Source organism: Caloenas nicobarica, chromosome 3, assembly GCF_036013445.1.
Source record: "Caloenas nicobarica isolate bCalNic1 chromosome 3, bCalNic1.hap1, whole genome shotgun sequence".
Classification (NCBI taxonomy): Eukaryota; Metazoa; Chordata; class Aves; order Columbiformes; family Columbidae; genus Caloenas; species Caloenas nicobarica.
Window position 1 is genome coordinate 20,112,320 of NC_088247.1, and position 24,456 is coordinate 20,136,775.

Consider the following 24,456-nt stretch of genomic DNA (forward strand, 5'->3'; position numbering starts at 1 on the left):
CGGAGCATATTGGCTTGAGCCAGAACGTAGATAACTTTTAAGCAGCTGTTGCAGTCTTGTCACTTGAAGCAAAATTACCACAGTCATGATCTTGCCAGAGGAGTTGTCAGATATCTTCAGATCCTTTTCCAAAACTGTACTGATATAGGTAGCTCATAGGGACTTAAGGTGCAAAAACATGGATGAATCACAAATGACCTAAATTTTTAAAATGTGTTGTTTCACCATTCTTCTGGATTATCTGTTGTGTTCTCTCTTTATCTAAATTCCTTCCTGATTCTATAATGTTAATAGGAATAACCCAAGTAAGAACATCTATATTCTGGCAATACTTTATGTGACTATTTGTAGATTACGTTGTTCATACAAGTCTGATGTAGGCAGAGACATAATAACAGGTTGTAAGGATGGCAAAGAAAAAAAGAGTATTTCAGAGTATTGACTGTATACAAACACCTGTGCATTTAGACTAGAATGGACCAACTTGTACATAGAAGTAAATCTTCAAAAATGCTGCTATGCCAAAATAATTTATTAATATTCATAGTTTCTCTTTAAAATATTTTAAATAGCCGAAAAGAAGAAAAAACGAGGAATGCTTTACATGTCAGTAATCACTCCACAACAGGAAAGAAGTTCAGATCTGTTAGGATCACTTTTAGTTCTTAGAGGGAGAAAAAAGCAAATTAGTACTTAATTTTCTAGTGAGCAAAACCAGATAAAATGTTGAACCCATAGAAAATGAAAATATCAAAATGTAACAGGAAAAAAAATGGTAAGAAAAGACTCAGCAAGGCAGCAAATTATGTACAATATTTAAAAGTCTGTATGGGCTTGCTCTGTGGTCCTCACTCCTACTTTATAATACTGAATCCTCCTGTGATGTGCCGTGTTCTTTAGCTCAGACTTTCCTTGCCATGCTTAATGACTTCTACTCTTATTTTACTTTGAGCATTGGTTATTAGTTGAATACTGTAATTATTGTAGGAGACTCTAAACAGTAAATCCCAGTATTATAACTATAATAAGTAGGTGTACCAGGCTGAGGGGGAAGAGTGAAAAAAAAAAGAGATATAATGGGATAATTAAAGTGCATCAAATAAAGAAGTGAACAATTATCTTTTTCTTTTGAATTTCATTGGGTATTATAAGGTCCATAAACAATCAACTACTGTGAAGACAAATTGCTTGGGTCTTTACTTAGAGTACTTACAGTATAAAAGAACTCCAAGAACTTTGGCAGAGATGAAGAAAGAAATGCACATGGTCAACTCCAGTGCATACCTGAAATAGGCATATTCGAAGGCCTGGGCTCTGATCCAAATCCCATGTCAGTAGGAGTGCTAGAGACTTTTAGAGACCTTGCTTAGGCCCTTGGAGAGGTACATGGGTGCTCCATTTCTTCAGTGTGGACTGGAGAAGTTGTTGAGAGCTCACTAATTTTTCCATCTCTTCAGTTTCCTCACTTGTAAGATTTTCCCAGAGTGGAAGGCAATGTACAAACAACCCCCTACCCCATGCAATCCTCCAACTTTCTAAGATTTGGGATTCATTTTTGCCAACATTGTCTTGCTGAATATTTCTCATAGGCCAGCTATGATAGATTGTAATGTGGAGATGTACGGACGCACCTCACTTTATAGTTTAGAGGGAGAAAAATGGTGATGCACTAGTATCACATTCTGAGCAGTCAGGGACTGACAAGGGCAGTAGCAAGAGCAGTGAAGTGTTTTAAAACAGGCAATACTGCCTGGATAATGAGACTATCCATCTGTATGACCACATATAGGTTTAGCTTGTTAGCCATCATGTTTTCCTGTGCTTGGGAGAAAGTGAGTGATTTGATACACAAACCACTGATTTTGAAAGTCTGAAGTCTTTGGCCTTTGGTAGGAATGTCACTGCAATCACTGAAGTATCATTGCCTCTCTCTGCAGAATCTCTCAAACTAAATTCTGTATATTTTCCTTTCCAAAAAGAAGGTGCTGTTTTGCATGACTCCCTACATGAAAAACAGCAAGCCATTTCTTCTGCCAAAAAATATTTCAATATGGATGTGATAGGAACAAAGAGAGGAAACAATCAAGGGTGTAGAGGCTGTAGTCATTCTCCAGTGACTCCCTGTATGACATGGCAAGAGTCACTCAACTTCTCTGTGTCTCAATTTCCCATATGTAAAATGGCATTAAAATACCTACCTCACAGGGGTGTTGTGAGGCTTTTTAAAATAATGTTTGTAAAGTGCTTTGAGATCCTTGGATGAAAGATGCAATAAGAAATCAAATTATTCACTTTTGATAGTGCAATACAAGAGTGCACTTCTGTTGAGATGGCTAAAAGCTTCCAGTTCTTTATAGCTATTCCACATACTCTTCACTATAATTTCCCTCCTTTCATTTATTGTATCTGCTGGGAGGTAAAAAGAACAAAATTTGCGATCAAATGTCGTAGTATTGTGCAGATGAGAGCTAAAATACTCTGATATTCTTTTTAAACTGTGTTGTGTATTCCTTGTCTGTACAACGCCTAAAGCTAACAGGAAAAGGACATATTCTAACTTTGTCTGCTCTTCACCTAAACCGGCTAACTTGTTTCTTTTGAGACAAACTTGTCCTCTTTGCCAAACAGAAAACTGTAATTTGGGTCAATGGTTACAAAACTTATGTAAGGGGTAGAGTAGGTGTTATAGTCCTGTACACTTTGCAGTCATTTAACAAACAGTCATTAAATGGCACAGTGTAGTTACCAAGTTAAAGGTAAAATCTTAGGAATCGTAGAAATGCAAAATGAAAGCAAGATTAGATTTTACAGAGGTGAATCAAAGAAAATGCACTTAGGTTCATGTAGAGCTACTAGGCTAACATACTTTCTAGAAGAGCCTTAAATAATACACAAAATAATTCAGTACTTAAAATTTCAGTTTCATAACCAGGTGACACAGGTGCTTCACCAGAGTAGGCTCAACATCCAACAAACTGTTATTGAGGGGATGACAGTATACACAAATGTCCCTTTCATTAAAATCAACTGCTGCATGGAGATAAGAAACTTGACCAAAATAGTTGTTAAAGAAAGGAGATGCAAGAAAAGGCTAAAAATTAAAAGAGGAGGAATTAAGCTTGATTAAAGTATTTTGTTTTCTTGCCCCTGTCATCTGGGATTCATGCTTTACACTTTCTTCTCCCCCACCACCTTTTTTTCTTCTTTTTAGGATTGAAGGAGCAGGAGAACTGAAAAGGATATAACCAAACAAACAGAATAAATAAAAATTATAGTTACAGTTTTCACCCAGCTTCACCTACTCAAAAGGAATTTACATGTCTTCACTCACATAGTACGTGATTCATATTTTGACTTTTCACTGTAGCACAGGCAAAGTATAACATGTTCCTCCCATTGGTGATCATTTACATGATTCTCATTCATATAAAAAGAAACGCAAAACCCCTTTTTTAAAACCAAAGCCTGAAACTTTTCACATTTCAAAAGTTGGCCCAAAATAGTCACTGACTACCTGGACAGTTCTCTGCATGGCTTGGGAAAATATGTTTTTTTCCTACTCTTTATTTCGGTATCCTGTTAGAGCTAGGTTCCACCAGTGTTTGTAGATATCTCATCCTAAACTTGAAGGCACTGGCAATCTTGGAGCTAAGCTCACTGCTTCTTTAATTACTATGACGTTCCTTCTGCTACATCTGATTGCCCATCAGATATAGTTACAAGAAGCACCCCATAAAAGCAGCAGTTTGTATTGAACATTCTTCTTGGCATCAAGTTTTATCCTTAATATTTAAATTAAAGTGGGTTTTGTTTGTACATTTCACTTTAGAAAATTATTATTAGTGTATTTAAACATTAACTTTTTAAATAGTACAAACTAATTATCCTTCTTCTATGCAGTCATTCAAGATGGAAATTTTTCAAATAGGAACTGTAAATGGCATCCCTTACTTTTACACTGAAAATCTGATACTCTGGTATTGAGGGACTGAAATTTAAATATGAATTATGATTGTCTTGAGAACAACAGCAACTAAAATAAAACCACCTTTGATGAAAAACAGGTAACCCACTATTGAATTGGAATATCTTGTCATGTAAAAATACCATACATCCTTCCCTATTAATCATCTTCTCACTGTACCCAGGTAGATAATATATACTGTATACATGTTATGATTGAAACATTTTCTTTCCATAGATGTAGCCTAGTCATCTACCAGTTCTGCTGCTTAACTACAGCCTACTATCATCCCAGGATCCCTAACCACTGTGTAGAGGAATACTATCTTGTGGCTGAAATATTAATTATTGTGCTGTTGAGCTTTGTTTTTAAAACTCTGATTCACTATTTTGTCCACTGATGAAAAAGAATTTTTATCAAAAATTATTTCCTATGATCAAAATGTTAGTGTACATGCCACCTACTACCAGAAATTTTGCGCTTTGTTTAAGCCAAAACATAGAAGTCACATTTTAGAAAATGCTGCTTATTTAGGTATACCAGTGTTGAAAGAACATCTGAGCTGAAAAGATGCTATTTGATGGACTAGCTCTTGAGCAGGTGTTAATTGTCCTAGCTCTACTGGTTTATTTCCATTTGTACCAGCTGAAAAACTGGCCTAGCATGTCAATGTAATGACAGATTTAGGAACTTTCTTTTCCAGTTGTGATTCAAAACATTTAAATACTGCTTGGGTAGCCGATTATCAAAATATAATTTATGAGATGTTCATTAGTAAATAATGATGAATGTATGTCTGTTTTAAGAATGGATCTAAGAATGACATAATTTCTGAGTCAACATGAGATATCAGAAAATGCTCTCTGGATGAAATTAATCTGACCAAATACAGATATCTTTAAAGTAGACATCTACTCTGAGTCCCTTTGATGTCAATAAAGAGAAACAGGTACTTCTAGCAGTTATTAATTTTATTCTCAAGAAGATATCTTAACTAGATCAGGTGGACTGTATCCTTAAAGTGTCTGCTTCTCTTACTGGCTAAGGATGGGAACATCAAATATCTTACTCGGACATAGATGTCTGCCTTGTTCATGTCTAAAGTTAGGTGAGATGAATCTCATCCTCAGGGCCTCGCGTTGGCTCCATCTTATTCAGTTATCCCTCTGTTACTCAACAGTTACTAAAACAAAGCTAAGTAAAATGTGGTAACTCTGCACCAGTATGTTACAATACACAGGACAGTAGATAAGAGCCCTATCATACATGTACCACCATGTAATTTGGGCTGGCATATTTACTTAAAATTATATTGTGCATATAATTGCTTCTATCTTCTTTCATGTAACAGCTCTTTCAAAATTCTTACTTTTCTACAGTTGGCATATTTAAACTGAGACATTTTGATTTCTACTGATGAATCCACTAAGTAAAATGCCATTTTGATCTTTGCGTATAATTATTGGTTATCTAGTGCTAATGGTGTGTATGATGTTAAAAAAGCAACAATTTCCTGCTTGGTGTGTATTCTTTCTCTTTTGATGAATGGCATTCATCAGTAAGAGAATAAATCCAGTAGCACTCACTCCTTTGCCACCTACCATGTCTACAGGAAATACAGGAGTGAGAAAAGTTGGAAACCACAGCAATTATGTCATATTAGTAATAAGATTGCAATAAACCACATAAAACTGTACATATAGAAGTGAAAGGAGAAACATAAGTATTTATGCCATACTATTTAGCAGTAGCAGTAATTAGCATTTTGATTACCTTTTTCTTATCAGTGCTGGGAAAGAAATTCATATGAATAACAAATAAACAAAAATAGCCTTATGGACTAGAGAGAAATTCACTTCACATGGGCCTTAGTGTTATAGAATTACTGTATGATTAACAATATTTGACATGCAGTTTATTTTCTGTCCGTGTGATTGCAACAACAGTTCCAATTGTAGCCACTTTTTTCTTTTCTTTTCCTTTTTCTTTCTTTCTTTGTTTCTTTCTTTGTTTCTGTTTTTTATGCAGAAGACCATCAAATGAATTGTCACAATACTCGAATAATGCAAGACACAGAAAAAGACGATAACAATAATGATGAGTATGATAATTACGATGAACTGGTGGCCAAGTCATTGTTAAATCTTGGCAAAATTGCAGAGGATGCAGCATACAGAGCCAGGACAGAATCAGAAATGAACAGCAATACATCTAATAGTCTGGAAGATGATAGTGACAAAAATGAAAATATTGGTCGGAAAAGTGAGCTGAGTTTAGATTTAGACAGTGATGTTGTTAGGGAAACAGTGGACTCCCTTAAGTTATTAGCACAAGGACATGGTGTAGTGCTTTCAGAAAACATTAATGACAGAAATTATGCAGACAATACTTCACAGCAAGATAATAGGAATATGAACTTTGTAATGCTAGGGAAGCCTGTGAACAATGGACTTACGGAAAAAATGGTGGAGGAGAGTGATGAAGAGGTGTGTCTCAGCAGTTTGGAGTGCTTAAGGAACCAGTGTTTTGATCTGGCTAGGAAACTCAGTGAGACAAACCCACAGGAAAGAAATCAACAGCAAAACATGAACACTCGTCAGCATGTCAGGCAAGAAGATGACTTCCAAGGAAGAACACCAGACCGGAATTACTCTGATATGATGAACCTAATGAGGCTTGAAGAGCAGTTGAGCCCCAGATCTAGGACTTTTTCTAGCTGTGCAAAGGAGGATGGTTGTCATGAAAGAGACGATGATACCACCTCTATTACTTCAGATAGGTCTGAAGAAGTGTTTGATATGACAAAAGGTAACTTAACCCTGCTTGAGAAAGCAATTGCTTTGGAAACTGAGAGAGCAAAAGCCATGAGAGAAAAAATGGCAGTGGAAGCTGGAAGGAGGGATAATATGAGATCATATGAGGAACAGTCTCCAAGACACCTTTCTGGAGATGACAGGAAGCCTAAACCCAGTGACGGCCATGTCAAAAAGCCATATTATGGTAAAGGTAATATTTCTATATACCGTATGTTATGTCATGAGAAAGTGTGAGCTGATATGTTAAGTTTTGCATAGATTTCGGAAATGAAGTTACAAATTCCACAAAATGGGGACTTTATTTGCATTGTTGTACTATGGCATGATTGTAAAATAGGATCATGCTGTGATTATAAAATAAAAGAATTCATTCTGCAGTGTTAGAAATATGTACAGTATTTCAGTGAATATCATTTGGCTAAGTTAAAATATAACTTTTCAGGGAAACAAAACATTTAAATAAGAGATCATGTTGAAAGAGGCAAAGATTTTTCTCAACTTTTTAATATATTTCATAGTAATAATTAAAAAACAATAAAGGGAATTGCATTGCAAACTATATTGGAGAGTGGGGTTTTATGTAGTAGGTAGTCAATCAGCTATGAAGTACTTATTTTACACATTGGATTGGGTAGGTGGCATCACGATTTATAAAATTATCATCAAATGACAGTTATTGATGAAGCCTCTTCCATCTAAAATGTAGAATTGCCTGATAGAAATTCGAACAGTATCAGAATGACCAATAACATAAGATAGGGGCAGTGACTGCACATTAATTATCCTAAGATAGTAAGGTAATGGAAACCATTTGCTATGCAAGGCATGGTATGGCCTGGGCTGAGATCAATAGCAATTTCTTTCTTATGTGCATTCCACTTCACTGGTCTCATTACATTGTGGAAACAGTTAAGGTGCTGCCTTGACCATAATTCAATACAAAAGAAAAAAATTAAAAAAGAACAGACCAAAGGTTACCTTTAGATGCCTCTTAATTTATGGGATTATCATGGTGATGGTGTGTTTATATTACCACACCCCTGTTCAACGTGTCTACATCTGTACATGTAGGGCCATGTTGTATAAAGTGTTCAATACCTCCTGAGACTCATTGAACACCCCTGATTCCCATTGACTTTAGTGGAATTTGAGGACATGGTATTTATTGGGAGATGCTAAGCAAGGACTGGGTTTATCTTATATTTGCTGAAAAACTATTTGGTTTCCTTTCTACAACTGAGATGGTGGGCATTTTTCTCCTTTTTATAAACCCCTGTTTTGAAAGAGTAATACCCTACCATCTGCCTGCAGCAGTCAGGTAGGCAGACAACATCTTGGTCCAAGAAAAGTTTTGATCTCTTTTTACAAGCCTTAAAGTAATGACCAATCTTTTAGAAAAACATGGAAATTACTGATGTCAAACATTCTTCTACAATGTAGTTTAGTGAAGTTTTGTTTATTTTAAACACAGACGTATGGTCCAGTGAGTGCTGTAGTAACTTCGGGTATTTGAGGCAGACAACTTTATTTAGTTAGTGTATTACTGCATAGCCACGTGGATGTTGTGCTAAATGTTGTTCACATGTGACCTTTTTAGATACATTTCCCTTTGAATATATGTCTCTATTAAAACCTCAGAAAACATGGCAAACCAATATTAATTTTTGAATAGTTTCTTAACTCTAGTGTTGTCCAGCCTTTCCAGGCTATGCATGTCTGGAAAATCATTTATGCAAATAGATCTGGTGTCCCCAAAAAGACTACATAATTTCTGAGAGTCACAAAAGTAGGGACTTCCTGTTTCAGTAAATTCTAGAGCTTCTTTGCACCATCCTATCTCTTTGGAGCTGCAGGCTGAATTGATAATAGGTCCAAACCCCAGCCAGGGATTAAATACTGTGGTAGTTTAGGCCAAGACACTTTGTGGACTGGATCATTCTACACTTTTTTTTTAATGGAGGAAGAATGAAAAAGTATTCCTTCCTGACTTCAAAAAACATAGGAAAAATTCTGGTAGTTTTTGAGAGATGATGCTTTAAGTAACACAACTGCTTATATAATTTGTTCTCAACTCACACATTATCTTCCAAATGCATCTGGAAGGGATACCCATAGAGATGTGTGATATGACTAAGTGGAACCTTTTTGGGTATACAAGTTTGCAGTGAGAACTGCCTCCTGGCTTCAGGAGTTCTGCTTTCAGAGATTGCTGAAATAACTGTTAAGGGACCACTAGCCATTTTTCCCCTGCCATTTAAAGCCTTCTAAACAGACTTTCTCCTGAAATTTATGAATTTTAAAACCTTTTGAGTCCTCTGACAGCCTTCACTCAGGCAATATTCACATTGTGGCAAGGATGAAGAAAAGGTTAGAGAATTAAAACTCTGCAATATTTCTCCCAATTAGCAGAAAAGGATTTACAAAACATTATCCAGTGTTTTGTATAAAGTTGTGGAAAATTTAGTTTAATGTCTTCCATTAAAAGCAATGGGAAATTGTGCAAGTACGATTTTATGCAAGTTTTGAAATCATTAAGAATAGTATACAGCATCTTTTCTGACTCATTAGACCATAAAGGCTCTTAAGGATCTGATACATGCTGTAACTTCACAGCATAGACTTGAATACAGAGGAGGATTTGCTTGACACTCTAGAATGCAAGTGTCCAGATCCTCAGCTGCTCTAAATTAGAATACCTGCATTGACTTCAGCAGAGTTCTGACAATGTGGAGTAGCTAAAGTTCCTCTAGTTTAAAGTCTCTAAAAAGCCATTATGGTCTATTTATCATCTACATTTTTTGCAGTCCTTGAATATTGTTATATTTACATTATTTATATTTCATTTACATTACTTACTCACTTATGTAATACTTTTACACATCCCAAAGTACTCGACATGAAGAGTTGCTTAGAGTTGTGTATGTATGTAGCTGTGGGCTTGCTGTTCTAGTGGTCTCAGCACAGGCCTATCTGGCAGGAATTCAAATCCCTCCTCTGACATTTGCTCCTTCTGTGGCCTTGGGGTTCACTTCTTTATCTCTTTGTTTCAATTTCCTGACATATAAGATTCTGGTATTTCCAGGAGTGTTGTGATAACTGTATAGCACTTTGGAGATAGATTCGTATGTGTATTTATTGTTAAAGAGCATGAAAAAAAGAACTGCGTTCTACAGTCAACATGAAGGTTAAATAAAAGAAAACTTTCATGGTTAGAGATTCAGTTTACCAAAGACAAGGTTTCAATATCATCTTAAAATTTAGGGATGGATTTAAGACCTGGAGAGTCATTACAATGAGCTAAAGAATTTACTTAAAATGAATGTGTTTTGGAAGAACTTGGAATGCAAAAGCATATGTATATGTGTGTGTATATATATATATATATATATATAAGCTACCAGAGAGAAATCAAGGAAAAATAAGTCCACAGTTGAATGTGAACTCTGGGTTGTATTGATTCACACTGAAAAAAAATGGAGTTTATGTGAAGTTCTGCAAGTACTAAAATTTCCATTGATTGTACTGATGGTTGCATTTGTGGAAGCTGGGATGGAATTTAATGTAAGAAGGACTTAAAGGAAAATGAATAGCAAAATCTTATCTTCCAGAGATGAAAGCAGAAATACTGAAGCAGAGTAATGACAAGAGCAGCATAAAATACTTAAATGAGGGTAGCTCCGACTGCGTATTGAAAGGAGGATGGGCAAAAAAAATGGAAGGGAGATGTTGGCTGAACTTGAGCCAAAATGGAGGCAGTCAGAGAATCCTGAATTTTATTCCTTTAATCCTAATATGAAAATCAGCAATAGTCTGCAAAATCTGGCAACTGTCGTCAAGATGATAAGTTGTAATTTGAATCATGTGCTGGGCTGGAAGAGTAGGGATGTTATTTTACAGATGTTCTGTTAAAGGAAACAAAATGATGAAGTATGTGAGAAAGTTCTAGTTCAGGATTAATCTCACCAGCATTTCCACTACATTATTGTCAGAAAACCTTAATTTGTTGAAAAAAAAAGTCTGTTTAGACTTTTCATTGATTTGTAGGCAGAAGATCCAACAACTTTTTAAAAGATAATTAACCCTTTAAGCATATGAATATTCAAGCATTATATGTGCACATTTGTAATGGCCCAAATTCACACAGCAAGGGATACTTTCAGTAACTCTGATTACAATGTTTACCCCACCGTAACTGATCAAAGAGAAAGGAACATTTGTACAATTCCTACCACTTCATAAGGAATTTAAAGAAAACAAGAGTCGTCTCCTCAGTGAGCCTTGGAAAAGGGATTTATTTGCGCTGAATCATTGAATCATCATGCTAAAGAGCTAGTTTTGCTACTCTCAGGACACTGAACTTCTGTGATAGTACATTTGCAGACCTTAATACATCAGGCAAAAAAGAATGTAAAGAAAGGAAACTCCGACCAAACATTTTCCAAATGACCTTACACCCTTGAGCTGATGCTTGCCAGAAGAACATTGATTGAGAGTGGTATGGCTTTGCTGTATAAAGGTCACTTTCCAATCACTGTGAATGGATATTGCTGTGAACATAGGAACCTGCAGTCTGAAAAGAAGATAACGGGATAAAAGTGACAGAACTGTGTTAAGAAATTTTGGGTTTTCTTTCTTCTAGTTTTCATAAGTACATTTACCAAAGAGTAAATGGCATGATTAAATGAACCTTCTTACAGAAATGTGAAAAGCATCATTCACTTGACACATTTGTTGTAAATTATAGATCCCTCAAGAACAGAAAAGAAAGAGAGCAAATGTCCTACCCCTGGGTGTGATGGAACTGGCCATGTAACGGGGCTTTACCCCCATCACCGCAGTTTGTCAGGATGCCCACACAAAGATAGGGTCCCTCCAGAAAGTAAGTTCACATTGTTTCATGGAAACCGGGGATAAAACTACAAAGATTTTTCTAGCATGCTTTTTAAACCTTTTATTTTAAAAAATATTTTCATTTCTCAGTATGATTTGTCTCAACTTAGTCAACTGTTCTGTGTTATATTTTTTCCTTTATTCCATCATTTCCATTCTCTACTAACTTTTACACTAAAAGAACAACTTTTAAAGCTGTATTCTTTGATTTTAAGAATGCTAGGCTATTTTTAAATAGATGTATTCAGCCAACAGAGAAAGAGGTTTCCAGAAAATGTGCACTGCTTTTACTTCTGCGTGCTGATGTCACATCAACTGTCACTGTTGTCTTGTACAGGAATAGTTGTACCTGAAAAACTTTCAACCCCTTTCCTGTGTCGTTGTTGTGTCTTAAACATAGTTTATATTTAACTTATATTATCGAAAATAACAATTTGGCTGTTTACTTAGTTATAGAACTCAGGATTTTGAGTAATATTTCCCTGTCAGTCACATGGGTGGAATTTCCTGTCATGTCAGCAGATTCTTTGCAAATGAGGTTCACCCATATGAGTTCATGGACGTTCGCCTGAAGGCACAGGGCTCTGTTTCTGGAATCACCTCCTTGGCTGGTGGAATTGGCAGAGTTCTAGTGAAGCTGATTGCTCTATGCTGATTTACACCAGGCGAGCATCCAGCTAAGATCCGGTTCTCTTTCATACCAATTTTAAAATGGAGTTATTACATTGAAGCCTGTGGACCTAAAATCCCCACTGTCCATCAGCACTGAGCTCTAACCTCAGTGGATTTACAACAGCCTAAAGGAAATGTTATAAAGACAGTCAGGGTTAAAAATGGCCCCAGTTTTCAAAGGAAAGTAGATTCTGAAGAACAGGAAAACAGAAGTAGATTAACACACCAAGAATGGCAGACATAAAAAGTCTCCTCTTTCATGGTACAGTGGCTTCTTCCAGAAGTAAAATAATGAGGAAGTGTTTTAAGAAACTTTGCTGGAGCTTGGTTGATCTCTGAATATGGTAGAACCAATAGACTAATTTCTCTGCTTTGCAAAACCCTCTAATTTCCTGGAACACAAATATTTATTCAGTTGCTCAAAGTTCTCTCATTTTTAAAAATGGTAAATAAAAGGCTCTTTAGAAGACTTTGTAAATCAAAGAAGAATATAGCTTTAAACTGTTTGCATGCTCCTGTGCCTACTAAAATGAAAAAGGTGAGCTCATCTTTTTATTTTTTTCCTGTGATGTTGGCCTTGTGAAGCATGTTTCAAGAACAGCTTTGAATAGTAGGAATTTTGGCATAAAGCTTTTGCATCTACACATGTTTTCGTACACTGATGATGAGGTGATGACGATGGTTATCTTTTAATCAGTATACGTGGTTAAAGTCTCAAGTCCCTGAACAGTGTTTATTCAGTTCTTAATTCAGTCAAGGGATTCACCGATATTATTAGATCTTTTTTTGACTAAGAACTAAATACAGTCTTCTAGACTAGTTCTTGTATGAGCAAACCAGAACTTTGCAAGGGCTGGATGTCCTTTTCCCATAGAGCGAAGTACTGCCATGCAGCTCTGAGACGCAGATTCAGATATGTCTCACATCATGCAAAACTCTTTAGTATTACAAAAAGTTTCTTGATAAATTGGCACTTCATAGCATGACCTTTATGATTCAGAGGAGTACTGATCCGAGCAGCCTTGGCAGTTAGTTTTCCATCCAGTTTGCAATGGATGCAGATGTAAATGAGTTTACTCGCTTAAGCTTGTACCACTTATTTCTTTTTTACACTTTTTTTTTTTCCCCCACCATCCTTCAACTTTTTAAGTGCTTATTTTTAGTTTTTAATCTTTTCAAAAACTTTCTATCTATTGCAGTTTTCACATCTGTACAGAATACAAGTAAAAATTAAAGGACCAGTTCTGCTCGTCATATAAATATTAATGGTATATCTACGTGGAAGTGGGCAGACCTGGCCTCTAGCTCAATTGGGCTGTCTTACAGTTAGGGCTAAATTCTGTTCAGGTGTGTTTCAAATAGGTGTTCAGGTGTGTTTCAAATAATTCAGTGTTCTACCAGTATAAATTGAGAGCCTATTTTCAGCTCTTGAGTTTGATACTGTGTGTATAAAGCTATGCATTATGAATGCATAGATTTCCTGAAAGAATTTTTCTAGTCCGTAATTTTGTATTGGACCGTTGCTAGCTCACACTTTACTATTGAGCTGATCTTTGCTCAGTGTTTTTGTATGAAAAAGATATTGGAAGTCTTCTGCTTCACTGTTGCACCAGAGATGCCTTTGCTTATAGGTTCTGTAATCTTCATAACTTTCACTGTTGCCCTGTGTTTATGAGCATAGGGTCACAATACTTACTTCCCTCATCAGGCTTTATTGGCTATGTGTGTCATATGTATTTTGAGGAATGCTGGTTGTTAATGAATCCTGCTTTGTTTTAAAATGGTTTCATATATACTGGGATTTGATTTTTTTTTCTTGTTTTCATACTCTGCTGTTTTCTCTTACTCTCCTTGTCAAGTTCTTGCCATGCATGAAAATGTTCTTAAGTGTCCTACACCAGGCTGCACAGGCCGGGGCCACGTAAATAGCAACAGGAATTCCCACCGAAGGTAAGGATGCCATCGCTGGACGCCAGTCTAGAGGGAACGGTGCCTCTGAACTGCGGCCCTTCTGGCAGTCCATTGGCGGGGGGTGCGAGTGTGTGTTTCGTTGTTTTGTTCTTATGATTGACAGATGGTGCTTCGTGTGCTTTATCCATTTTAAAGAGTAACATTTATTCATGTGTTTTCTGAGGAGGACGAGTGTGGTTTGCTTCAGGATGGGTGAATTGATCCACAGAAGACATTTTAAGCATCCTTTAGTTTTTTGGATGGATTTTTTTTCTTTTTGTTTAGATATTAGCTGAACAGCAGTGGTATGAAATGAATGGTATGACTCCTTACGGGTATGTTAAAGGGAAAAGGAAAAGTTTGTCAAAATCAGCAGGACTAGGGCAGAGATCTTGTTCTCACACTTCACTCTCTTCGGGGATTATTTTATAGTACATGAAAAAATCCACTCTACTCTTAAAAATTATTTTTTCGATGCATGAGAAATAGCATTTTAAGTAGACAGACATTGTAAGAGTTAGCTTTCCTGCTGACCACAGTGTCAACCCCAAAGTTCTTATCCAGCTAAAACTGAATGAGAATTTTCGTTATTTAAGAAACATTATGAAAATGTCTCATTAAATATAAAAATGAGAAGCCAGAAATGTTCAATGTAAGCACTCTAACAAAACAAAAGAAGATCAGGAAAAAAGCTACTCTTCTATAGTTTGCTAAGATTACAGAATCACAGAATCACAGAATGGTTGGAGTTGGAAGGGACCTCTGGAGATCCTCTAATCCAACCCACCTGCTAAAGCAGATTCACCCAGAGCAGATCGCACAGGAAGGTGTCCAGGCAGGTTTTGAATGTCTCCAGAGAAGGAGACTCCACAGCCTCTCTGGGCAGCCTGTTCCAGTGCTCTGGCACCCTTCAAGTAAAAAAGTTTCTCCTCATATTCAGATGGAACTTCCAGTGTTTCAGGCTATGCTTGTTGCCCCTCATCCTACCGTTGGGCACCACTGAAAGGAGTCTGGTCCCATCCTCTTGACATCCACCCTGGAGATATTTATAAACACTGGATAAGATCCCCTTTCAGCCTTCTCTTCTCCAGGCTGAACAGACCCAGCTCTCTCAGTCTCTCCTCATAAGAAAGATGCTCCAGACCCCTAAACATCTTCGTAGCCCACCGCTGGACTCCCTCCAGTAATTCCTTGTCCTTCTTAAACTGGGCAGCCCAGAACTGGATGCAGTACTCCAGATGTGGCCTCACCAGGGCAGAGTAGAGCAGCAGGAGAACCTCCTTCGACCTGCTGGTCAAAGAATCTATAAGTAATAGATTCTTACGGAAAGAATGCCATTGCCTATTAAATTCTGTCAAACAAATAACAAAATTATCAAAATGTTACTATAATTTTTAGTATGTGTCATAATTTCCCCCCAGAACAACAATATCTTGCTTATTTCTTTACAATTTTAAAACATCCAGGAAACGTGGGTTGGAGGGTAAAACAAACTATGCAAGCTTCCTATTATCGAATTCCTTTTTTACTGTGAATTGTAGCATGAATGCTTAAGGGACTACACAGGTACTGGAAGTTCAGTCCTATCAAGCTCTGGGTTACTAGAGCTCCTCATATTAACTGCCTGACTCCTGGAAGGCTCTTGTGGGTACAAGTCCATCTGCAGTGAGCTCTGGTACCTATTTCTTCTTTGCAGTTATGCTGCCAGTAGATGCAGCAAAAGCCTCTGAGAAGGCTTTATGGGAATCACTGCTGCTTGAAGCAGCATTCACTTCTGGTTGAATATCTGCTAGAATATTTGACATGTCTGAAGAAGAGCATGTCAGTGGAGCACAGCTGCCCTCTGGCATGATTTCAAACCCACGCAGAGCCCCGTCACCCCTCTGCAGAACTAGGCCAGCAAGGCAGGGGTGTGGGGAGCAGTCTGCACTCTGTGCTCACCTCTTTCTGCAGCTTTTGGGGCATTTTGCTCTGCTTCATTTTTTTTACTCTTTTTTTTTTTTTTTTTTCCTTTATTTCCTGTAGAGCAGGGAACATCTGGGAATGCAATGATGTGTCTTTCATTTTAATTTCTTTCCCTGTGGAGAACACAGAGAGCTGCGGTCTCATAAGCACGCAATAGACTATGACAAGGCAAGGACCCCCTCCATTGTTAGGTCACAGGTTTTTACAGCTTCACTAAGAGCACCATCTGCTGGCATCAACATATTTATTTTTCCCTGTTCTAAGTCTTTTCCAGAAGAATCAGGCTTATTTTTGTCACTTTAATAATAGTTCAGCATTTGCAAATTTAATTGAATTTCAAGTGCAGAAGTTCTTTTCATGTTACATCATCAGCTATTAGAAAACATACTTCAGTGGCTGAAATTGATGAACAAACACAAAGTATAACATAGTTGCGATGTAGATTTAGAGATCCAAGGCCAAATTTTGCACTTATTTATATGCCTAGTAAAAATATTGGAGTTAATGGAGCCGAATGAGGTGTGAAGCAGCACAAGATTTGGCCTATATGGTGGTGTCATTTAATCATCTTCAGGAGCCATTTCACTGGCAACGTTTGTAGATGCATAAAGGTCACAAGTCTGCTAGCAGAGCTGCACAGTAGATTCCATTTTATATTCTTCTCTCCACTGGTATTTTCACTGGCTGGCATCCATGAATAATCTACCCATGTGCAGTCAGGGAAGAAGAGCAGATGTAAGGATCTACCATGCAACTTTGAAAGCAGAAGAAAGTCTATTCTAGAGAAAATACATATGACCAAAAAGCTTTTGGAAACTCTTTTCCTTCAGATTCTTCCTGATGCTGGCTAAGGAGGAGAAAGAGTAATTGGGTCAGTGCTATAATGTGAAACTACGCAGGACAAGACAATTAAATTTCCTTTCTGTAATTGCAGCCTCTCTGGATGTCCTATTGCTGCAGCAGAGAAACTGGCTAAAGCTCAAGAGAAGCATCAGAACTGTGATGTGTCAAAATCAAACCAGGCATCAGATCGGGTTTTAAGGTATTAGAAATCACTATAATACTTATTATTATGCAGAATTCATCACACATTCACCTAACCTGAGAATTTATATTTATATACGTTGTATATATATATATATCTCCTTTAAAGAAGAGTTAGAATTAGGGCTTCTGGATCAAATTCTCACAGTGTGTATTTCCCACTCAATTTACATGGGGGAGGGTTGGTAATTATTTTGGCAAATACATGTAAAGCTGAAAAGCTCATTTTTGTCTTAGGCATTGTTTGGTGTAAAGATGACTGCTGGAGTGCAAAGTCTAAGAACAATGTGAAAAAAAGTTGGTATCTTTTGGGAATAAACTAATATTTACCGGTAAGTCTTGGTTTTTTCAGCAGGCTTTTACTAGTAAATATCAGTTTAAATTAAACCAGAAGCCCTATTTGCATTACCAAACTGGTAGTACACCTTTTGGCAGGACACTTGGAAAAATGCCAGGTATAGCTTAGATTCCAAAATAAGGTCAGACTTAGTTCTTTATCTCTCTTCCCCAAATCACTGCCAGGAAGGATAGAAAAAGAGAAAAATTTTCATACAGGGGAACTTTGAACCAATTTGACATAATTACACCCCTTGTCTTCATCCATATAGGATTCTGCATTTATCCAAAGCTGTATCCAGCATTGTGCTATTGTCTCCTCTTTAAAGATATGTGGGTGGGAAAAGTATTATTTCTAAGGATCTGAAGTGTGAAGGATACATGTGAAGAAACTAGACTTCTGCATGATTGTACCAGCCTTATGCTGATGATGCCCCAAGAGCTGCAGAATTTCTCCATGGATACTGTGATATCTGTGGGCTGGGTTAGGTACATCCCTCCCAGCTGCCTTGAAGAGCGTGGAGGAAGTGCCGCAGCTTTAGTTCTCAGAATTTCCTACTTATTCCATAGGTTTCTTAGTGCTTAGCTGTCTTCTAGATTTAAAATCTGATAGGGCTGCTTAAAATGAATATTTTCTCCCATATTATCAACGTAATTCCTTGAATATTCTCTCAAAACTTCATCTAATCTTGATGGTCTTTTAAAAAACCAGTCTTTCTATAGAACTAAGAAACATGGTTCACATCTACAGAAGATCTTTTGTCATGCCTGTTGACTCTGTTTTCCTTCTTTGGATTGTTTTTGATGGCCTTTATCTTAACCGCCCCTAATTCAGATCGTACAATTTTTAGTACAGCATCCCAGACGCTTTTGTTATAGAAGGGTTTTTCAAAACCTATTAATAAAAACAGCCTTTGAGGGAACAGCACAGTTTCTCACTTGATGGCAAAAGACAGATCAAAAATGCAGTGGCTTTTGCCACTGCTCATTGGAGGGACAGCACTGAAGTCAGATGCCAGACAAAGAAGGCAACTGCTCAAAACCAGCATCTGGTTTGCTGGCAAACTCCCTCGGAAGTTGATCTGCAATCTTAACTTTGCTTGTGAGCTTGCCTTGTGTTTCAAATTTTATAGACAACTCAAATAATGCTTTCTTCTTGTCTTCTGCTTCCCTTTAACCTTTGAGTCATTGAAGTATTTACAATGAAGAACTTGGGAGCTATTTATAATATTTGCATGCAGGCAACTGATAGGCAGACAATGACGTTCTAAGAGTAAATCTTGAATATTTGTCTTCATCCCAGTTTCCATCCCACCTGCATTTAAAATTTGTTACTTAAAAGGAAATCAAGTTCATAGGACTTCTGTTCTACAGAAATTTTGAATTTGCATTGAATGTACAGGATCTGAATTGCATTTTTTTTTCTAAATATAGATTATCTTGAGACAGGATCAAAATATTATTCGTATCAGCTCATTGTATAATGAGCCCACTGTATCTTGTGACAAAGTGTCTAAAGGAACAAGCATACATAAATCAAAGCGAATAGTATGACTAATATGATTTCTTGGGTGATCTTTACGTAAATATCCTAAATTCTATGAAAATGAATTCATTCAGAAAAACATAATATTCAAAATCTGTTTCTTTCTATTTATCACATTCCATTTTGTCAGTCAGCATGATGATAGTTCTGTTCTTGACTGAATTTATGTTTCTATGAATGTTCCTTCCATTTCCTTTGGGTATAAATGAAGAAAAAAGAAAGAAAGAGAAAAAGAAAGATAAAAAGAAAAAGAAAAAGAAAAAGAAAAAGAAAAAGAAAAGCAGAAGCATCTCAGGTGTGCTGTTCATCATCTTCACCTCCTGCTAAACGCAGTAGGTAGACAGGCAGCACTGTGTAGCATTTGCTCCCTATCACCCAGTCATATAACACTTCCTTATATAGGTAAGGTTTGCAGGATCTGACCTTCATTTGCTGGCTGTGAGAGCTGATGACTTCTGTGTCCACATGCAGAAGAGTATGACAGTGGAGGAGTTCACTACAGCATTCTTTCACCGAGATTTCACAAGTTTCTACAATGGCCAAATGAGCTCAGTCAGGGCTTCTCCTGAGTATCCTCCGTGATCCTAAATGAAAGAGAAATTCAGCTGATACAGTTTTATTCTGTATTCATTTGCAGAACCTTCCTTGAAGTGTGTATCTGTGTATCAAGAGTAGCAGGTCCTGCCAGAACTTTGCATTTAAGGGTTACCAGGATCTGTGAGGCAGCACCCCGAAGTCAATAGAAATTGTGAGGGTCTCCTGTGTATTCCTCAAGATGAACAGGGATTTATATATTGAGAGATGAAACAGAACTAACTCCTTTGGAAAGCATATAGGAAAGCAGCATGCAGCTCTGTTGAAAGAAATTCAGAGGAAACTCCATTAATTAAGTGGAGCTTCCAGTGCTATTTTTTCTTTTTGACGTTTAAAGGAATTTGTCCAAACTTCTTCTGTCAGTGTGCTTGCCCCTCTTCAATTCACCTCCCCAAACAGAAAATGTTTGCTATGTGATGCAATTACATGGGGAAAGGGAAACCCTGAAGTATTTTAAAACAGAATTTTAAAATACTTTTAGCTACAGGATACATTTAGTAGTATTAGAATGAATTTTGTCTAGGCTTTGTTCAAGAAAATATATATTGTTTGTCTGCTGAAAATAACCAAACTAAGCAAATGCCATGACATATTGCTCTTTTGAGTACAAGAAATAACTAAGATTTTCTAATCTGAAATATAAATTATGCACAGACACAGTGAACTGAACTGCATCTAACAAACTTTACATATCTTTAATTTCTAGGCCCATGTGCTTTGTTAAGCAATTGGAGATCCCTCAGTATGGCTACAGAAACAATGTCCCCACCACCACACCCCGCTCCAACTTGGCCAAGGAACTAGAGAAATACTCTAAGACTACGTTTGAATATAACAGTTATGACAACCATGCCTATGGCAAGAGAGCCATAGCTCCCAAGGTGCAATCCAGGGATATATCCCCCAAAGGATATGATGGTAGGAGGTGCACACTCTTATACATGAGAGACAAGTTTGCAGTTAATCATGTTGTTGTATATGTAAACATCATACAAATAAGACATGTTTTCATGTTCATGTAGTATTATGAGGAATGCTGTCGTGTAAATTATTTTAAAGGCCTTTTCAAAAAGCGTTGTTTTATACGGTGCTTGCTTCAGGATTGTTGCACTAGCAAAAGCACATCTCCAGCTATTAAGCTCCTGGAATGTGTTGAGATGGCAATAAAAGCTAAGTAACAGAGCTAGTCCTTATGTTGCTATCTGGGAGACATGACCTTGAGAGTCACATTAGGATTCTTGCTTCTGTAGGGTAGTTCAGGTAACCCATAAAGATAACACACTTGCTCTATGGGAATATGGAAGTAGAATATCTGGATCTCATTGCACTTCAGAAATCACTGCTACTTACTTAATGAGGCATTTCTGCTCATTTTGTCCTCATGAATACATCTGTTGAATTCTCTGGAAAACCTAACATAAGTAACATCTTTAGGAGTAGGCTGAAAGTGGCTTCAGTTCAGGAGAAGACAATGAATGGGGTCTGTCAGGCAAGAGGAATCCATGAGGGGAGAAAAATGAACTGTGGGATAAAGAATGAGAATTTGAATTGTAGCTTTTGAGGACTTCAGGAATTTTTCAGAGCAATACAGTTATATGTGTATATATATTATGTGTGTATATATATATAAAACCAAATGGTGCCTTTATCGTTTCATTTTTATTACTTTTTTTTGAACATTAACAGTTTATCTTTTGGTTAAAATATTTGATACTACTCACTGACTACCACAGGAAATTTCAGGCAGGTGTCAGATTTTTGTTTAGGAAAACAGAAATAAATATATTAGATAGAAAAATTTATGCTGTTGCCTGAACACAGACTCTGACATTCAAAAGCAGGTAAGTGGAGTAAGGGAAAATTGCTACAGCTCTTCTCTTCGTATTTCTGATATTTTGGATATTTTGCTTTCTCATAAAATCAACAGGCATTTTCTTGCACTATAACAGAAAGGAGAAGGGTTGTGAAAGACAACATATTTTTGAGTAAAAGTGCCCTTTTTTTTTAATTTCATACTCTTGTCTTCTTTGCCTGTATGAGAATAAGGGCTTGAACATTATTAAAGGTAAAGCACTAACTCTAACTGTAGTAAGTAAGCTAATGACTGTACATTAATATAAAGTAAAAGAGATATTGACTGTTCTGTGTATGCTCAGTCTACTCTTGTAGGGAAAAAAGGGGTATCCTGTGGACGTGTATTTTCAGATCAAATTACTGATGCTAAAGCAACCGGCATTTATTTTTCTCATTTAAGATCCCGTTTCAGCAGATAATTACAAACTGCACTTTTTTCCCCAAATCACCAGAACATGAAAATATAGGTAACATTAAACACAAGTTTAACAGCAGCCTTAAATGATGACAGGCTAGGGTGATACAGGCACACTCATCTTCCTTTGATGTAAATAGGAATTTTATTGGGAGATAAGACTGGGACTAGTTTGCTTCACTGCTCAGTAACGTGAGCCGGAGAGGCCTGAGGGACACTGTATACGTGATTCATGCTGGTACAGCAAGTATACCTGGTTCTTGTGTACTCAGAACAGCTGGAGCTGGTTGTTTGCCAAAGGAAGGCCAATTCCCTATGGATTTGTTCCACACCCTGGGCTCGGCAGGAGGCAGCACATGCTGTACGTGGTTTCAAGTGCTGCGTGTGCTGTTTGGCCAGCCAGAGATGGCAACACGGTCCCAGAGATGAGACCTAATTTGAGTTTTTCTTTGTACCTTGTCAGAGATTGTCATGAAACCTTTAGGATTCACATCTCTTTGGTATTCCATAAGCACTCCGTTGTGTTTGGCTTAAACTGACCATTTGAAGTTCCTCAGGAAAATCAGCTAAATTCAGAGAATGACGAAGTGAAATCCTGGGCACACTGAAATCAGTCAGTTTTGGCACTGACTTTCAACAGGACAAGGATTTTGCTGACAGTTATTGTAAATAACTGAATAGGAAAGAGATTTCAGGAAGACGTTCTTCACTTAAGAGAGCCACTTTTCCTCAAGAAACTTTGCAGTATTTCTGGGTGATTTCATATTTGTGTGTAAAAAAAATGAATTTTTGCTACTAAAGCCATTACAGAGGCACAGAGTGCACACCAATTATGTATGTCAGCAAACACATTTGTATAAAAGCAGATGTAGATCTGAAAAGTCATACTGAAAACCTGAAAGTAAGCCTAAGGTTTTGGGGGAACTTGCAAGTAAACGGCACTTTAATTTTTCTGGTTATGTAAGATGAGACAAATAGTCTAAGGACCGGGAAATCAATAACTTCATGTCTCAATCCTTTTTTAATTGTAAACTAGCACTGTAGTTTCATCACCAGAGAAAGGGATTATATGTTCAGTAACTGTACGGTTGTGAGTGACATGAACATAAATAGCTCCTTTGTATTGTTTTCTTGATTTTTTTTTCCAGTAAGCTCTAGTAAAAAACAAACATAAAATGGATACTGTGTATTGTGGGATAGAATGCTCTGAGAGTTCTTGAGAAATCTTGTATTTGCGGGCTTGCTTTTCCTTTGAAAGCAGTTTCATAGTGGTTTGGATGTTGGGTTTATGGTATGCAGCAGCAGATACAGGAGCATCTGGACACAACAGGCAGAGGAGGTGGCAACCCTTTCGGTTGCTCAGGTGATGGGAGGAGCTCCTCACATCCCACAGGTAGGGCTGGCTCCTTCCATTAAATCACAGAGAATATGTTAGGAGTGGGATTCATCTGACCATATCTAGACTGTCATATTGTCAACACCTACATCTGAGCTCGTCACCCCTTTCGGATCCAAGGAGGAAGATAGACACCTCCCTGATGCACTTCATCTCCTCCTGGAGTACGTATTTAAAACTGGTCAGGTGAATCATCAACAGAAAGTTCCTGGTTTTTTTCCACTGCCTGTAGAGGAAACGTGTGATGACTAGGTCAGATATCTGAAGTTAGGTGAGAAGAATCTCTTACCGTGCGAGTCAGAAAAAGTGTTGAAACTGTAATTAATTTACGTAACATATTCATTGTTTAGGCAATACTAGGGATGAGGGTGCCTAGGCAGAATTAATTCCACCCCAAATACCTTAGTTGGGCCCTTCATGTTGTTGGGATCTCTCCGATTCCCCCATTATTAATTAGCAAGAAGAGCCTGTAGACTTAGAGAGGTTCTTTGTAATGAGCCCCAGGTATGTCTGACAGGAGGCCAATGTGGGTATGCAGCTGCTTAGACCCACGTCTGTTATTTAATGGAAAAGTTGTTCTCCACATTTGGTTTCACTCTGGATGATGAAGTGTAGGGGGGACTGCAGAGTTTCCCAAACTTGGTGCCACAGAGTTGGGTGACATATCAAGCAGAATTATCTGGTATTGAAAAAATGCATATTTCCCTTCATTAAAGTTCTACTTGATTTAGTTCATTATAAATTGGCGATCTTTGTTTCTCCTGAAAAGCTAATGTGAAATGAACAGTCTGGGTTATGTGACTCATCTTAAAATGTACAGCTACAGTAAAGTTAAAATAACCATGGCCATTTCTCTCAGAGTTTTGCTTAAATTATTGGTAATCTAAAAGCTAATAATTGCATAGCATGCTTCTAGCACTTTACATCTTCAAAGTGTTTTGCAAGTGAATCACAACACAACTAAATTTTAGAAGCAACTTTCTATTTATAGGGAAAATGAATTCGAGGGATAAT

The 24,456-nt window shown here is 37.2% G+C and overlaps 1 protein-coding gene across 1 annotated transcript in view; it reads left to right on the top strand.

The window, feature by feature from the left end:
* MYT1L (myelin transcription factor 1 like) overlaps positions 1–24,456 on the top strand; it is a 220,148-nt gene that overhangs the window by 132,891 nt on the left and 62,801 nt on the right. The window contains exons 6-10 of the mRNA XM_065630596.1: positions 5,996–6,970; positions 11,525–11,659; positions 14,202–14,292; positions 17,192–17,299; positions 20,484–20,695. Coding sequence (XP_065486668.1) covers positions 5,996–6,970; positions 11,525–11,659; positions 14,202–14,292; positions 17,192–17,299; positions 20,484–20,695 — 1,521 coding nt within the window. The remainder of the gene's footprint in view (positions 1–5,995; positions 6,971–11,524; positions 11,660–14,201; positions 14,293–17,191; positions 17,300–20,483; positions 20,696–24,456) is intronic.